The sequence below is a fragment of the Podarcis melisellensis genome (genome assembly GCF_964234715.1).
Source record: "Podarcis melisellensis genome assembly, chromosome: 2".
In the NCBI taxonomy this organism is placed as follows: Eukaryota; Metazoa; Chordata; class Lepidosauria; order Squamata; family Lacertidae; genus Podarcis; species Podarcis melisellensis.
This window is the reverse complement of record NC_138529.1, coordinates 109,649,868-109,666,983: the sequence shown is the minus strand read 5'-3', so window position 1 is coordinate 109,666,983 and position 17,116 is coordinate 109,649,868. Positions and strand designations below refer to the sequence as shown.

The window sequence follows — 17,116 nt, the reverse complement described above, 5'->3', positions numbered from 1 at the left end:
CAATCCTCATAGAAATTTGTATTTAATCAGTATTGAAATATGCATTTCCTAGAAAATGTATGTGCCTTTCAATATATGCATTTCTAAACCATATTGAATACAATTTTTGAACCAAGAAACAGCACCTGGAGATTTGGAAAGTGAAATTGGATACAGATAATCAGGCTCCTATACACATTTGGGTCCAGGGGGTGCGTATGCCCATGGTCGATTCACATCAGGATTTGAAAAGATCAGGTTCCACAAACAGCACTAGTTTGAACCACTTTCCCAAGGCAGGCAGGGGGAATTACATTCCCAAAAGCTTTTTCACAGGAGGAAATAATAGCCATAGTGAATTACATATAGCAAACAACCACGTGCCCAAGAGTAGACAATGGATTGAGAGCCACAGGTCTGGGGGTGAAATTGCATAGCTGTCAACCGTCCCTTATTTGGCGGGAAAGTCCCTTATCCCAGTGCTGTGTCCCACTGCTGTCCCTTATTGATGATGTCCCTTAAATTTCCAGGGTTTCAAAGGAATCAGCTCCTCTCCCTCCCTCCCTGCCAGCCAGCTTCCGATTGGCTGCAGGAAGCTCCTGCAGCCAATCGGAAGTCGCGTCAGACGTTCGGGTTCCAAAGAACCTTCGAAAACCGGAATAATCACTTCCGGTTTTAGATCGTTCAGGAGCCAAAACATTTGACTCCCAAAGCATTTGAAAACCAAGGTACGACTGTAAAGTGATATGCCTGCAGTTTTTCCACATTCATGCTAATGAATACACCCAAGTCAGTGGCAAAGCTTACCACCTTGATGCAGCCTTCCATATTTTTATTTCTAGGAAGCGTTTGGTGGAGCTGGTCTTTCAAATAAGTTCTGTTGTATGTGTCTCTTTCTTTTGGAGGACCCTGGCAGCCACCTCCCACCAGCCTCGTTCTACCAACTTGTAGTCAACCCTTCCATACCCATATGTCACTGTGATGAGGTTCTCCCCTTTCCCAGAGATCAGCACAACTTTCTCATTACTGGTCGTAATCAACATTTTGGCATTATCCTGAACGCAACGGGGTTCCTGGGAGAACCGACTAACGGCCTCATCCAGGCAAGACCTTAGCTCCCGCCATTTCTGGAGTCTCAGCCTGTTCTTCACACGCAACAAGTTCTCCAAGCTTAGCGCCTCCACCCCAGTCTGCAAACGCTCCATGACCACATCCCAGTTGTCTACGTGGACTTCATATTTGGCCTCGCCTTGTTTAAAGAAGACCGAAATCTTATAGCGTTCCTGGCCGGAGACAAACCTCACCACCCGCCCACCACATTCCACCAACATCTCAGCATCCTTCTGGATGGTATCGGGTTCCATGCAGAATTTTTCCACTGCTAGGTCAAAGCAGGCCAAAGGAGAAAACCCTTTCCTAAAGGAACCCCAGTTATGTAGATGGCCACGGATGCTAAGGATATTACTGAGGCTGAGAGGCTGCGGATTAGAGCAGAGACGAGCAAAGTAGAGGTCCCAGTTGGGTACCAAGACATTGTAGTGCACTTTGCCTTGATTGTGGAAGACCGTGACTGCGACGGACCCGTCGCCCGAGGTGAACTCCATCAGAGTGCGCCCATCAGAAACAGTGAGATGGGCATTGCTTCTCACACATGGTGGCTCCCTCTGGAGGTTCTCCAGCGCGCAGCTGAAACAGGAGAACATTTTGCTGTTGGGTTCTTCCTTGGTCTTGGCCAACAGCATGTTCCGGAAAAAGAGGTCGGCTGAGAGAGAGGTTGGGATTCCATCAAATGTAGCCATCCTCGTTCAGATCCCTGCACTGGGACAATTAAAAAAATAATAATTAAAGGACACTTTAATGTATGATTCAAGCTTTTCTAGAAATGAAAAGGTATCTATCACCCCCCTTGTTGGTTCCTTTGCTCTCCTTTTTTTTTTTGTTAGAGCATTTATTTATTTTCCAATAAAAAACATCCAATTAACATATCAATCATAATCCAATAAAAATAAAAAAAGATCAAATTGTCTTCCAAATTGTAATTTTGATTTTACGACTTCCCAGTCTGAACCTCAAAGCATATCCAGATCTCAGTCCTGCTTCTCATCGATGTTTCCATATTTCCATATCTCGATTTAATCTCTCCAACCTTTGCTCTCCATTTGACCTGGATAAACAGGCTTTCCAACAAACAAGGCCTGCAGGGTAAATTAGGCACACACCATCCTGGAGAAGGGACCAAGGTCTTCTGCTGTGAACGGGCTGTTAGAGGTAGGTAGCCATGTTGGTCTGCCGTAGTCGAAACAAAATAAAAAATAATTCCTTGCAGTAGCACCTTAGAGACCAACTAAGTTTGTTATTGGTATGAGCTTTCATGTGCACGCACACTTCTTCAGAGACACTGAAACAGAAGTCACCAGACTCTTATATATAGTGAGAGGGTGGGGAGGGGTATTACTCAGAAGGGAGGTGGGAATGGGTGATTGGCTGATAGGTGTGGTGTAAACCTGTTGACGACTGTTAACGACTGCAATTGGTCTTACAGGAAAAAGCAAAGGGTGAGATGACTAAAAATAGCTTTATCATGTATAATGAGGTAAGAATCCAATGTCTCTATTCAGAACAGGTCTCTCCATGGTTTTAAGTTTGGTAATAAGTTGCAATTCAGCAACTTCTCTTTCCAGTCTGTTTCTGAAATTCTTTTGTAATAAAGACAGCTACTTTGAGATCTTGTATAGAATGTCCTGGGGAGATTGAAGTGTTCTCCTAATGGTTTCTCTGTCTTGTGATTCCTTATGTCAGATTTATGCCCATTCTCTATTAGAAGCACACTCAAGGATTTACGGGGGTACACATTATCACATTTATTGTGGCCCTTTGGGACGCTACCACAACATCAGGAGGGGGAGATCTCCCCAGTGCTTCTTCACCAGCCTGGCTCATCTCTGCCCCTTGGCCACCCTCATCCCACTCTCCTGCTTCCACCTCTGCCTCTGGTTCTGGACTCCTCTCTATCACAGACTCTTCCTGCACACTAAGCCCTGTTGCCTCTTCTTCAGCTTCTGACACCTCCTCCCTCCCAGTCTGCTCCCTCTTCTCCCTCTGACCACTCAGTTGGTGCCACCCAACAATCCACTGTGACCTAACAGTCTGTGACAGTTGACCAGTGAGTTGACCAGTACTCTGACTCACTGGAGTGCCTGGCATGCTCTGGTCCATGGGGTCACGAAGAGTCGGACACGACTAAACGACTAAACAGCAACAACAACAACTGACTCACTGTAAGGCTACTTCCTGTGTTCCTATGTAAATATACTGTACGCTGCTGGTTTCTCTCTCTCTATCTATCTATCTATCTATCTATCTATCTATCTATCTATCTATCATCTATCTATCTATCTATCTCTGGCCTTTGGGACTCTCTCAGGCCACAGCCCTACCTCAGCCTGCTTTGCACCCTTCCCTGAATGCTTTTCCCCGGTCCTTGAATGAGCCCTTGAACTCTGATGCTGTTTTTAACCTGCCTGAGTTGGGGGACAGAGAGGGGTTCGCAGGTATGTGTAGAAATGAGCCCAGCATACAAAGGTAAAAATTAGCACTCGCTGATCTTCCCGCGTTTGGCCTGGCCTACCTCAAACATTTGACTGGAAGGCAATAATATGGCCTTTGGGCTGAAAAACGTCAACCCCACCCTCACCTTCACCCCCACAGTTATATTAAGAAGAGCAGGAGTCAAGCAACATTTTTTGTAAAATAGACAAAGGCGTTTATTCTGCAAAGAATACTTCTCAGCCTGAATTATGCTGACATTTATCCTTTGCCCCTCCCTCCCACCTTATCCCATTTGGGTGGGGAGCCACTTCATCCCTCCCAGGAGAGACGCTGTGGCTCAGGCTCACTACAGGCCCAGTGCCACTCGCAGGGTCAACGCATGCCAGTTGCGTCCTTCTCAGCTGCCCTCTGGCATGGGGGTGGGGGGTGGGACCCAGCAGCTCAGCACCCTGCAAGCACAGCCCCAGGCCGGGCTACTTTGGGGAGTGGGATGCCGTGCTCTGAAGCGCATTGACTTGGGTGTCACCTTGGGCTCCAGCATGCTGCCCCCAAGGTAAGTGCCGCCCAGTGCACCCTGCCCCCCCAGCTATGTGACTGTCCCCACTTCAACCCTGAACAATTTTTTTCAATTGTTTATTTATTTTTCTTTATTGAAAGTTCAAAAAGTACATATGTACACTCAACGTAAAGGTAAGGTCCAGTCACAAACAACTCTGGGGTTGCGGCGCTCATCTCATTCTATAGGACGAGGGAGCCGGCGTTTGTCCGCAGACATCTTCCGGGTCATGTGGCCAGCATGACTAAGCCGCTTCTGGCAAATCCAGAGCAGCGCACAGAAACGCTGTTTACCTTCCCACAGGAGTGTTACCTATTTATCTACTTGCACTTTGACGTGCTTTCGAACTGCTAGGTGGGCAGGAGCAGGGACTGAGCAACGGGAGCTCACCCTGTCGTGGGGATTCGAACCGCTGACCTTCCGATCGGCAAGCCCTAGGCTCAGTGGTTTAGACCATAGCGCCACCCGCCACTAAACATGGTGAGACGTAAATAAAAGAGAGAAAAGGAAAACGAGAAACAGAACCTGTGTCCAGTGGTAAAGTACTTAATTCGTTCCAAAGGTCCGTTCTTAACCTGAAACTGTTCTTAACCTGAAGCACCACTTTAGCTTATGGGGCCTCCTGCTGCCGCCGCGCCGACAGAGCATGATTTCTGTTTTCATCCTGAAGCAAAGTTCTTAACCCAAGGCACTATTTTTGGGTTAGCGGAGTCTAACCTGAATTGTATGTAACCTGAAGTGTATGTAACCCGAGGTACCACTGTAGAAGGGGAAATAAAGGGGGGGACCCAAAGTTGTATAGTTTACAAGGTTGTTCTTGTAGTACACCAGATCTTTGAATATACTTGACTCCGTCATGTTTGTTTAAAAAAGAGCTATCTAAGGCATCTAACTGCTGGAGATGCAACAGGGATAATGCTTCTCTAAAACACATGGTTTTTTTCATTGTCCTATACAGTGGTACCTCGGGTTACATATGCTTCAGGTTACATACGCTTCAGGTTACAGACTCCGCTAACCCAGAAATAGTGCTTCAGGTTAAGAACTTTGCTTCAGGATGAGAACAGAAATAGTGCAGCAGCAGCGCAGCAGCAGCAGGAGGCCCCATTAGCTAAAGTGGTGTTTCAGGTTAAGAACAGTTTCAGGTTAAGAACGGACCTCCAGAACAAATTAAGTACTTAACCCAAGGTACCACTGTATTGAAATATCCATAGAACTGTATGGAACAACTTTATATTTACAGAGCAAAATATCCTTTTGAATTATATTCCCAGCACATGGAACCTTACGAAAGCGCAATTATGAGTGGACTCTCCGTGCCATTTCCACAGCAAAAAGACTGATGAATTGGAAAAAATTAAAATGCGTCTCCCTTCTACGATTGGATTGAAGACTTATACAAACTAGTAACATGAAAACAACTTGCATATAAACACAGGCTTGCCATGGACAAATTCAATGATATTTGGAATCCATTCTTACAAATACTGTAATAGGTTAACCTATTTAAAAAGAAAAAGAAACATTGACTCAGGAGATAGATCTACATTTATTGTTTGTTTGTTTGTTTGTTTGTTTATCCCCAGATGGCTGAGTCTAAAAATCACTAGGATTGAGGAGGCATCAAAGGAAGGCTCCACCTTACCTTAATTCTCTGCTTTGAATCGGAAGCTGATCTACGGTCTGTTGTCAGCAGATTTCTTGATGAGATCTAGGAAGAGGAGAAAATGACGTGTGACTTATGACTGATCTTCAGCCTTGACAATTGAAGGAGCGTTGCCATAGGCCTCTGCTCTCCTGAGGCTGAACGCCATTTGGCTTAGCCAATAAGCAGCACAGCATTGCGGGAAGCCAGCAAATCGCCACTGCCTTGCATTCCTACTGGCCTCGAAGTCTGTAAGTCTTATGAGAACTGGGAAGAAGGGAAGGAAGTCTGCTCATTACCAACCTAAAATTGCAGCAAGGAGGTTATCTCTTTCTTTTTTTTGCTGAATTTCAAACCACATTGGCACCTTGTTGTGTTGCGTTTGCAAAGTAAAGGAAGGACTGGACCCTGATTAATAAGAATACACACAGAGACTTGAACCAGCAGGACTCTGGGAAGGGTGCGTATAATCGTGTGTCTCTCTGTGCCTGTCCGTCAGATCTCCACAGCCCCCGGCCCAGGCCTTTTTATTCGCAACTTTTTACAGAGTGTTCAAAAGAACCAATCAGATTTCTTCTGAGCATTTCCACAAATCCACGTGGGGACAAATTAAACTATAAACACTAGTTAGGCATGCATACTCTGGAGTAAATGAATGAAAAACTACAAAGGAGCGAATACAGCAACTCCGGAGGTCATAAACAATCAGTACACATGATAAGAAGGATGGCCAGGAGGACAGTGACCATTATCGCCTTAATGTGAGATCTGCTTCCTGGCCCCAAGATTAACATCTTAAGATAAATATATAAGAAAACTACATCAAAGAAACTTGCCCACTATCTTTATGGCCCAGGCTGCCTGCCTGGCGAAGCAGCTGCTGTGTACATGACGTGAGGAAGAGAGGAATGGAACAGGGATGCAGGGGTGTAGATTGATCAAGAATCATATCAAAATAGTTTAAACCCAGTCAATGCAATGCTTTCATTGCTGACACAGATGGCTTACTCTATATCTGTTCTAATTCCTCATAGCAATCCCACCTGATCACTACATCTCTGGATATTTGCACTCCTACATTGTTGTACACATCAGCACAGTTTGATGTGTACACAAGGGCATATTCACAGTAATGGTGCATTTCACAGCTTCTCCCCCCACCAGCTGTTCACATCAGCATGGCTTCAATAGTGTCAGATTCATTTCTGTCTGCCTACGCATCAGGGAGCATTAATGGGGATTAAAGTGGGTTATAATTTCTCCAAATAAATGTCTTCTGGGCCAGGCCAGAATAAAAAGCAGGTTAAGGAACAGCTGAGACTCTTATCTTTGGACAGTAAATTACATTTTAGTCTTGCGAAAGGCCAGGGGTTCTTTCTGTACTCACACACCCTGCAGCCAGATGAGCAAGAGCCATGTTCACATTTCGATGACATGTTCCAGTTAGGCAAAAGCGCTTGAGGAGGGTGTCCAGCAGGGCTGGTGAGGGGTGTGGCCTAGTAAATCTTAAGGGCCGGGTAGAGAGGCCGGGGGGCCACTTTCAGCCTGAGGTTCCCCATCAGCAGAGAGGCTTGATAGCAAGCTTTGTTGGGGGCAAAGAAATCATGACCACCAGCCAGCTAGCCAGCAGCCACAAACATGGCTGCCATTTGGCTGACGAGCAAAAGAGTCGTATTGGTGTGCTGAAACCCAGCCTTTATTATTGTGGGACTACAGACGGATGTGTGTACAGACCCCTGGGCTCTCACTTGTGGGGTGCCTCAGGGTTCTGTCCTCTCCCCCATGCTTTTCGACATCTACATGCAGCCACTGGGAGAGATCATCAGGGGGTTTGGGCTGGGTGTTCATCAGTATGCGGATGATACCCAGCTCTACTCTCTTTCAAATCAGAACCAGTGAAGGCGGTGAAGGTCCTGTGTGAGTGTCTGGAGGTGGTTGGAGGATGGATGGTGGCTAACAGATTGAGGTTGCATCCTGACAAGACAGAAGTACTGTTTTGGGGGGACAGGAGGCAGGCAGGTGTGGAGGATTCCCTGGTCCTGAATGGGGTACTGTGCCCCTGAAGTACCAGGTGGGCAGCCTGGGAGTCATTTTGGACTCACAGCTGTCCATGGAGGCACAGGTCAATTCTGTGTCCAGGGCAGCTGTCTACCAGCTCCACCTGGTATGCAGGCTGAGACCCTACCTGCCCGTGGACTGTCTCTCCAGAGTGGTGCATGCTCTGGTTATCTCCCACTTGGACTACTGCAATGCGCTCTACATGGGGCTACCTTTGAAGGTGACCCAGAAACTACAACTAATCCAGAACGCAGCAGCTAGACTGGTGACTGGGAGCAGCCACCGAGACCATATAACACCGGTCTTGAAAGACCTACATTGGCTCCCAGTACGTTTCCGAGCACAATTCAAAGTGTTGGTGCTGACCTTTAAAGCCCTAAACAGCCACGGCCCAGTATACCTGAAGGAGCATCTCCACCCCCATCGTTCTGCCAGGACACTGAGATCCAGCGCCGAGGGCCTTCTGGCAGTTCCCTCACTGCGAGAAGCCAAGTTACAGGGAACCAGGCAGAGGGCCTTCTCAGTAGTGGCACCCACCCTGTGGAACACCCTCCCACCAGATGTCAAAGAGAAAAATAACTACCAGACTTTTAGAAAGGACATCTGAAGGCAGCCCTGTTTACGGAAGCTTTTAATGTTTGATGTATTACAGTATTTTAATATTTTTTTGGAAGCCGCCCAGAGTGCCTGGGGAAGCCCAGCCAGATGGGCAGGGTATAAATAAATTATTATTATTATTATTATTATTATTATTATTATTATTATTATTACGGACTAGTTGCTAGGGCTGATAGGAGTTGGAATATAAGACCACAGGTTCCCAACCCCTGGCTTACTGTGTGTCAGGATTTTACGATGCTCCCCTGTGTGGCTGACGCCTTTCCTGCAGTCTGCCAAGTCTTCTGGAAAGGGGAGACTCGCGTCCACCCCCTCCTTCCCCCTTTTCTGGAGTTGAATCTAACCCCGTTCCCTTTTCTGCAACAGTCTCTGCTGACTCTTGTGAATTTACAAGCTTGTGTCTCCGCACAGAAAGGTCTTTCCTCCCTCTCATTGTGAGGGGAACTCAAACTGAACCTCCTTCCATCCAGCCCTCTTCCTTCTTCAGAGCTTTGTCGCTCATGGCAGGGAGGTCCCTGACATTTTGTATTTATATATTTTGGCTCTTTATATAACAATCACTGGATTATTATTATTATTGCCTCCTCTTTTTGCTTCCTCTTCTCTTCTTCCTTCCCCTTCCTCTCCTCCTCCTCTGTTTTCTTCTCCTCCTTTTTCTTCTCTTCCTTTTTCTTCTCCTCTTCCCCCCTCCTTCCTCCTCCTCCTCCTCCTCCAATGTATTATTCACTTGCCACATAAGGAATCTGCAAGTGACTTACAAAACTCTGAAAACTTCAGAAGCATAAATCACAACATAAAATCAGAAAAAGCACAATGCATTGCAACGAAATCCACACGATAACCTTTAAAAAAACTGCAATAACTTCATCAGCAGAGCAGAAACAAATGACAGTAAGATTATCCGACTCCGTCAAATACATGGGAGAAGAAATACGGTTTTGCCTGGCTTAAGGTAGGGATGGGAGAGGGCAAAGTGGATTCAGTTCTCATGTGAGCTCCCTGATCTGCACTTTCTGAAACAATTCACGAACCAAAACACAGCCATCTTTTGGGAATTTGCACTTTTCTGAATTTTGCAGTGTCGCTCTTTAGCTGAGTGTTGTGTGCAAAATTGCATAGACTTGAGCAAAGTATGCCTAGAAATGGATTACTTTGGGGAAAATGCATTACAGAAAATAACGCTGTGCAAAGAGTGTGTATATTATGCAAAACTGCATAGATAAATGTGCGTATTAGAAGCAATTCAAACTAAAATGCTGGTGGATTTTGAAGACTTTTTTTTCTTCTTTTTTCAAGAATTGCAAACTGATGTGAAGAACTGAAGAGTGGACCAGACCGGACCGAGAGAGAACGGACAGGACAGATTTCCCCACCCCTAGAGCCAGGTAGACCTCACTATAGAATCTTTATCTGTCACACCGAAGTTTAGAAATGATTTGGAGTGGAGGGGAACAAAGGAAAGGGAGAGGTGTGATGCGTCTTAGGGATAACAAAAGGTTAGATTCTGTTTTCCTTGCCAATTAGGTTCTTACTCTTAAAATAACGAACTGATTTTATTTTATTTCTAGAAATCAATTTTTGTTTTATTTGTAGAATAAAATAATTTCATTTATAGAAATAACTAATGCCATCCCTATTAGTACCCCAAATTGCTCCCCCCCCTTTGCAGGTACCTTTGAATTTCTCTTCTGAGTGGGAAGGAGGGTCAGACAGATGCGATGTGAAGGATGTGAAGATTAATCTCTGTCCTTACTGCTTCTCTGGCACTGAAAACAGTGATAATAAAACCCCTTTGGCCCCTTCCCCGAGAATGGTCTAAGTTTCGAATTCCCCAAAATGACGTTCCTGTCTGATACCCAGCACTTGCGAAACATCCACACAAGCCTCTGGCAGTTTACCAATAGGGGATGTGCAGATCAAGAAATGGAGAGGGGGGGGAGGAGAAAGAGAAGAAGAGGGAGAGGGAGAAGGAGAAGGAGGAGAAAAGAGAAGGAGAATGGGAAAGAGAAAGAGAAGGAGAAAGAGAAAGAGGGAGAAGCAGAGGGAGAGGGAGAGGGAGAGGGAGGAGAAGGAAAAAAGAGAAGGAGAAAGAGGAAGAGGAAGAGAAGGAGAAGAGAGAAGGAGAAGAAGGAGAATGAGAAAGAGAAGGAGGAGGAGAAGAAGAAGAAGCAGAAAGAGAAGGAGAAAAGAGAAGGAGAAGGGGAAGGAGAAGGGGAAAGAGAAAGAGAAGGAGAAGGAGAAAGGAGAAAGAGAAGGAGAAGAAGGGGAAAGAGAAGGAGAAGGAGAAAAGAGAAGGAGAAGGAGAAAGAGAAGGAGAAAGGAGAAAGAGAAAGAGAAAAGAGAAGGAGAAAGGAGAAAGAGAAGGAGAAGGAGAAAGGAGAAGGAGAAGGAGAAAGAGAAGGAGAAGGGGAAAGAGAAGGGGAAAGAGAAGGAGAAAGGAGAAAGAGGAGAAAGGAGAAATAGAAGGAGAAGGAGAAAGGAGAAGGGGAAGGGGAAAGAGAAGGAGGAGGAGGAGGAGGAGGAGGAGGAGAAAGAGAAGGAGAAAAAGAAAAAGAAAAAGAAGGAGAAAGAGGAGTTTAAGCAAACAAGTGGGGTGAAAGTCAATCATCTTGAGGAATTAAGGCCATTGCAGAGCTAGGATGTGTGAGTCTACAACTCCCCCAGACCTCATGCCAGTTCCTTCGCTCACAACTGTGCACAACTACCAGCTGTATGGGGTGTTAGTGGGGGGGGCTAGTTCTTCTGGCGGGGGACACATCATGCTCATGCTATGACCCTTCCAGGGAAAAAGCCACTGGTAGTGCTGGGTGGGGGGTGGGGCCCCCCAAAAAAAGACATTACTAAATACTGCCATTGCTATTTCTCTACTTTTCATTTGACGCCTTTCAAAAAAGAAAGAGAAAGGTGGCGCCTTTTCGGTGAGGTCGCACTTTGCACATGGTCATGGCCAGTGCTCCCCCCCCCCAATAAAATGTTTAGGGGTACTCTCATTTTCCTACTCATATTGAAATACTGCCCCCTCAATGAGGCCAAACTTAGATTTGCAAAGTGTTTAGGGGTATGCGTACCCCTGCAAGTGATGGGGAGGGAGATAAAGGACGCTAGCGATAAAGGAGGCTGCCTGCGAGGGGGGAGGAAAAGCACATGGATCCTCAGGATTTTTGCACTGGGTCACCCCTAATTCACCATCAGATCACATAGCATGGCCATGGCTATAGCCTGCACCAAAAGAATCACACACACACTGTTTCGTGGGGCCACAATGGCGCAAAAACATGGTTACAAAGCACGGATCCACATGGAGTCTCAGGATTTTTGCATTGGGCTAGCCCAAACTCACCATCAAATCACATTTCTGTGGCCACAGCATGAACCACAAAAATCATACATCCACTGTTTTGTTCAGAATATTTTTTTTCTTGTTTTCCTCCTCTAAAAACTAGGTGTGTCTTATGCTCAGCGTCTTATGGAGCGAAAAATACAGTAAGTGCCACACTCTTAACATTTTGGGGGGAAAGGAACGTGCACTGCGTACCCTTCAGTAATCCCAGAAGAAAATGTTCATTATGCACACAGTATGCATGTTCAATATGCATGCAACCATCCGCTTATCACCACAAACTTGGAGGAGACTGGGAAAAGGGCAAAAGCAGTCTTTAAAGGGAGCGGAAAGGGCAAAAATGGCATGAAAACAGTGTCTAGCAATCCCATGAGCCTTTGCAAGTGCAATCCCAGGAGCCATTGCACTGATGGCTGAGGCCTGTGGAAAGTTGGCGTATGAGCAAGGAGGTTTAGAGGGAGCCATGACCACCATTCATGCCAGTCCTGTAAGTGCTGCTGGTTTTTTAAAAGCTTATTCTAGGATTTTTAGAGGTTTAGAGGGTGTTTGCAGGAGATTTCAATGGGTGTTCCCAATATATGTGATTTCACTGCCTCGGAACATGATCCCCACATAAAATGGTCTTCGCCTCTGTGACGTTAACACATATGAGAGAGTGCTGGAGGGGAAATAGTTAAATAGGTTGCACAGACAGGACCCAGGGGGGTGGAGTCAGTGGGACTATAAAACCAGTCCTGGGAGGAGTTTGTTGGGAGGAGTTTGTTGGGAGTTGTTGGTGGGTAGTTGGTTGGATTTAATGGGTTGGCTGGTTGGGAAAGGCAGTTGGTAATAGAGAGACAGTTAGGGCCGTGGGTTCTTGAGTGGGGGGAGGTAGAAGAGATAGAGAGAGGAAAATAAGACTAAGAAAGTAAAGAGCAACAACGTTTGGAATGCTGGAAAAGTTTTGTTTGTCTCTAAAATAAAATACACTCTTCTTTATTAATTGAGAACCTGACTGAGACTAAGTGATTTACCGGGGAGGACCAGGTTGGTGGCAGCGGATTAGTGGTGTACGGGTCAATAGTCCGTGAGACGACCGGGGGCTCCGTACGAACGCCACAGCCTCTAACTATGGGAACAGTAACCACAGCTTTTGATAGGAAAATATATGTTTTTCTTCCATACAAGAAAGAAGGGAGTTAAGCAGCCTCCATGGTATGCATAGCAAAAGGAAGAGAGTGTGGGCTGGATTGGAGAATGCGGGCATCGATCCCACTACCTCTCGCATGCAAAGCGAGCGCTCTACCATTTGAGCTAATTCCCCAGTTGCCTGGTTCCATTGGCCCAGAAATACAGAAAAAGAGGCAGATCTCAGAAAGGGATCCAGAAAGGGATCCAGGGAAGCTTTGTTGAATGCCTGGCAAAAGGAGGAGGTCGTGATGTTTGCTGGAGAATGTGGGCATCGATCCCACTACCTCTCGCATGCTAAGCGAGCGCTCTACCATTTGAGCTAATTCCCCAGTTGCCTGGCTTCACTGGTCCAGTCATACACAAAAAGAGGCAGATCTCAGAAAGGGATCCAGAAAAGGACTGAGGGAGGATTTGTTGTTGCTCGTGGGTGTGGCCAGGATTTATGATACGGGGGAGCCCAAAAAGCTTTTGAGCTTTTTTGGGGGGGGGGAGATTGTGCCCCCAAAAGTTATTGCCCTTCCACCTGGAGCTGGATTGGGTAGCTCCTGCAGACCAACCAGACTGCTGCATTCTGGATCCTATTGTTCTAGGATTCAGCTCAGTACATAGCAACACCTTTGTTTGAAACTCTGTCCTACCAAGTGATACCCAAATACGCGGAAGCTATTGAGGCACCACTCCTGAGGGTGATAAGTTGCCCATGACTCACTTCCATAAAGCAATGTTCTCAACACACACACTGGTAGACCTTCATCTTGGTATTGGAGCCCCTCTTGTGTGCATGTCAAAAAGAAGAGAGCAGAGGCTGGATTGGAGAATGCGGGCATCGATCCCGCTACCTCTCGCATGCTAAGCGAGCGCTCTACCATTTGAGCTAATTCCCCAGTTGCCTGGCTCCATTGGGCCAGACATACAGAAAAAGAGGCAGATCTCAGAAAGGGGTCCAGAAAGGGATTCACGGAGGATTTGTTGAAAATATGGCAAAAGGAAGAGCTTGTGAGCTTATCTGGAGAATGTGGGCATCGATCCCACTACCTCTCGCATGCAAAGCGAGCACTCTACCACTTGAGCTAATTCCCCAGCTGCCTGGCAGACCCTTTCCTGTGCCTGCTTCTGACCCAGATGCCTGAGTGCGGATCTTTCTCTCACCTTTCCGGGGAGTGATGGGACTCCAAAGGTTCTTCTCTATTTGTAGAACCTGAGAGGAGCACACTCATCTTCTGGTGTCCCATTACAGAAGAAAGAGACAGTCTCTACTTTATTCAGACTGTACACGCAGCACTTCCAGGCATGTCTGCTCTCCTGAGCAGCAAACACAAGAGTCTACGACTTGACTCACACTTCGACTCAACAGAACCTCGCCACTGGGAGAAGAGAGGGTGAGATTCTGCAAGCACTTCTGGGGGGGAACGTTTGAAGAGCTGTCTCATCGCCTGCAGGCCGGCTCTGGGTGCCATGCAATGTTGAAATAGTGATGACAAGGGATCACACCACAAAGTGCAAGCAAAGAGTTAAACTTTTAAAGCTGCAGGTGGGTGTAGTCTGAGAGGTCCCTCAGGGTGCAGAGCTATCAGGTTTGCGGTCTGAGGGGGCTCATGGACTCCATTTTTCTCCTGTATGCCCAGGTGTGTCTTTGGCCCACTGAGGCTGCAGGGTGTCAGCTCTCACAATCTTTAAGGTGATATACACAGCCACCGAGTCTCTCCTATTCTTCTGTTTGCGTGTATGCAGGAAAATCTACTAGCCTCATATTCTGCAGAGCAAAAGGAGGAGGAGAAATTTAGCTGGGTATCAGTGCCAATATCTCTTACATACTAAGAGACTATTCTTCTGTTGGAGACAAGACCTGAGCTGTCTGCCATTGCTGGCTCATGCATGACAAATCTAAGATGTCGCACAGAACATGTTTATCTATCTATCCATCTATCTATCTATCTATCTATCTATGGGAGATAGGAGTGCCTGGCGTGCTCTGGTCATTGGGGCCACAAAGAGTCGATCACAACTGAACAACTAAACAACAACAACAATCTATCTATCTATCTATCATCTATCTATCATCTATCTATCATCTATCTATCTATCTATCTATCTATCTATCTATCTATCTATCTGATTTTATCATCATTTTTCCAAACATTTTCACAATAACCTTCAAATAATTACACTGTTTCATAATTTGACTTCCCACCCTCACCTCCACAGCATTTTTACTCAAACTTTCCCACTGCGTTTTATCTTTATCTATTACAAAAAGTTTATCCCTTACAATTATATTATCATTTTTCTTCCGCTGCTTTTATCTCGAATCCTGCCCGCAATTTCATTCGACTGTAATATTTTTTTTAAAAAAAAATAGTCCACAAAAGGCCTCCATTCTTCTATAAAAAGTTCCTTGTTTTGATCTATTAATTTCGCTGTCAGCGTTGCTATTTCTGCATAGTCCATTAGTTTCAAAAGCCACTCTTCCTTTACTGGAACTTTCTCTTCTTCCCATTTCTGTAAATATACTATTCTAGCTGCTCCATCCCTATTACACCAATAAGGAAAGCTTCTGGTCTCTGGGGAATAGCCCATTTAAACATTTTCTTCATCACACAGAACGTGTTTCAGCCAGGTTCCGCTCTATGTATGGCAAAAGAAAGAGAAGGGAGGCTTGCCTGGAGAATGCGGGCATCGATCCCGCTACCTCTCGCATGCTAAGCGAGCGCTCTACCATTTGAGCTAATTCCCCAGCTGCCTAACATCACCAGTCTTAGACATACAAAAAAGAGAGGAGGGAGCAGACTTTAGAAATGGATCCAGAAAAAATGATCCAGGGAGGTTTCGTAGGCAAAAGGAAAAGAGTGGAAGATTGGTTGAAGAACGAACGCATAAGTCCTGCTGCCTCTTGCATGCAAAACAAACACTTCACCATTTGAGCTGATTGCCCAGCACAACCATCCAAAAATATCTCCAAGAAGGAGACAGAACTTAGATGCCCTGCACCGTTAGAGCAGTGGTGGCCTAGGATGGCACCCCACGGTGTAGGATAAGGCTTGCTTTTTAAGCAGTTTGTAGGTGCAATGACAGTGGCCACTCAGGGTGCAGAACTAAATAATAGTTCTGGTTGCATTTAGAGGCCTTTGGTGCAAAATGGGCTCAGCTGCATAGCAACTGGGTAGAACGACAGACGATTCCTCCAGCTCGGGTTTCCTTTTATCCAAAGAAAAGAGAGTAGCAGGTCCACTATTTACCGTATTTTCCGCTCTATAGGACGCACCAGACCATTGGAGGGGGAGAACGGGGGGGGGGGAATTCTTCCCCTCTCTGCTCAGTGCCCCTTCAGTGAAACGGCAGGAGAAACCAAGCCCCTTCCATTTCTCCTCCCGCTTCACTGAAGGGGATCTGAGCAGAGAGGGGAAACTGTGCAACGCCTCTCCAGCTAAATGAAGCCTGGAGAGCAAGAGGGATTGGTGTGCACCGACCCCTCTCACTCTACAGGCTTCAGGCGGCTATCTGCAAGCCTTCGGAGCGCAGCGGGAACTCCTGCTGCACTCTGAAGGCTTGCGGATAGCTGCCTGAAGCCCCTGGAGCGCAGCGGGAGTTCCCTGCGCTCCGGGGGCTTCAGGCGGCTTCAGCGAAAGCAACGCGAAGCCTCTGGAGCACGGGGGGAGCTCTCCCTCTGCGCTTCGGAGGCTTCGCGTTGCTATCGCTGAAGCCAAGGAGCCTGCATTTGCTCCATAGGAGGCACACACATTTCCCCTTCATTTTTGGAGGGGGAAAAGTGCATCCTATAGAGCGAAAAATACGGTATGTTAGCTGCAGTTGTGCTTTTCATTTCTGCCAGGGTCTGGCCTGATCTGTGTGGTTCACCTAACAGCTTGTGGCTCAGTAAAGCTTGCCAAGTTTTTTCCTTCCCGGATGCAGTCTGTTTTATCTGGCCACTTCTGCAAGCATGCGGAAAACAACCTAAGGAGGCTGGAAAAGGAACAGGGCAGAAGCTTGGTTGGGGAATTCAGGATTCGATCCTGCTACCTCTCACATGCCAAGCGAGTGCTCTACCACTTGAGCTAATTCCTCAGCTGTCCAGCAGAGCCAGCCCACAGCACAAGATACAAGATGAGGCTGTTCTTCTGTTTGAGCTAATTCCCTGGCTGTCCAGCTTTGCAATATCCCTGAAAGTGGGCCCAGGCCAGAGTTTCTGTACAGAATATGACCC

The 17,116-nt window shown here is 46.4% G+C and overlaps 2 protein-coding genes across 3 annotated transcripts in view; one reads left to right on the top strand and one right to left on the bottom strand.

Moving 5' to 3' along the window:
* Window positions 1–794: 794 nt before the first annotated feature.
* On the bottom strand, window positions 795–10,259 carry LOC309365066 (uncharacterized protein). Of its 2 annotated transcripts, XM_081903198.1 has the most exons (3): window positions 10,079–10,259; window positions 5,730–5,795; window positions 795–1,792 (listed from the first exon to the last, which is right to left on the bottom strand). In XM_081903198.1, the coding sequence occupies exon 3, from the start codon at window positions 1,776–1,778 to the stop codon at window positions 846–848; it is 933 nt and encodes a 310-aa protein (XP_081759324.1). In that variant the 5' UTR covers window positions 1,779–1,792; window positions 5,730–5,795; window positions 10,079–10,259; the 3' UTR covers window positions 795–845. The 2 variants fall into 2 exon arrangements, with proteins under 2 accessions (XP_081759324.1, XP_081759323.1); XM_081903197.1 differs by lacking the exon at window positions 5,730–5,795.
* Window positions 9,724–17,116, top strand: part of LOC309365211 (lymphocyte antigen 6 complex locus protein G6d-like) — a 35,648-nt gene continuing 28,255 nt past the window's right edge. Inside the window, exon 1 of the mRNA XM_081903433.1 lies at window positions 9,724–9,790. The gene's annotated coding sequence lies outside the window, so the exon portion shown is untranslated. The remainder of the gene's footprint in view (window positions 9,791–17,116) is intronic.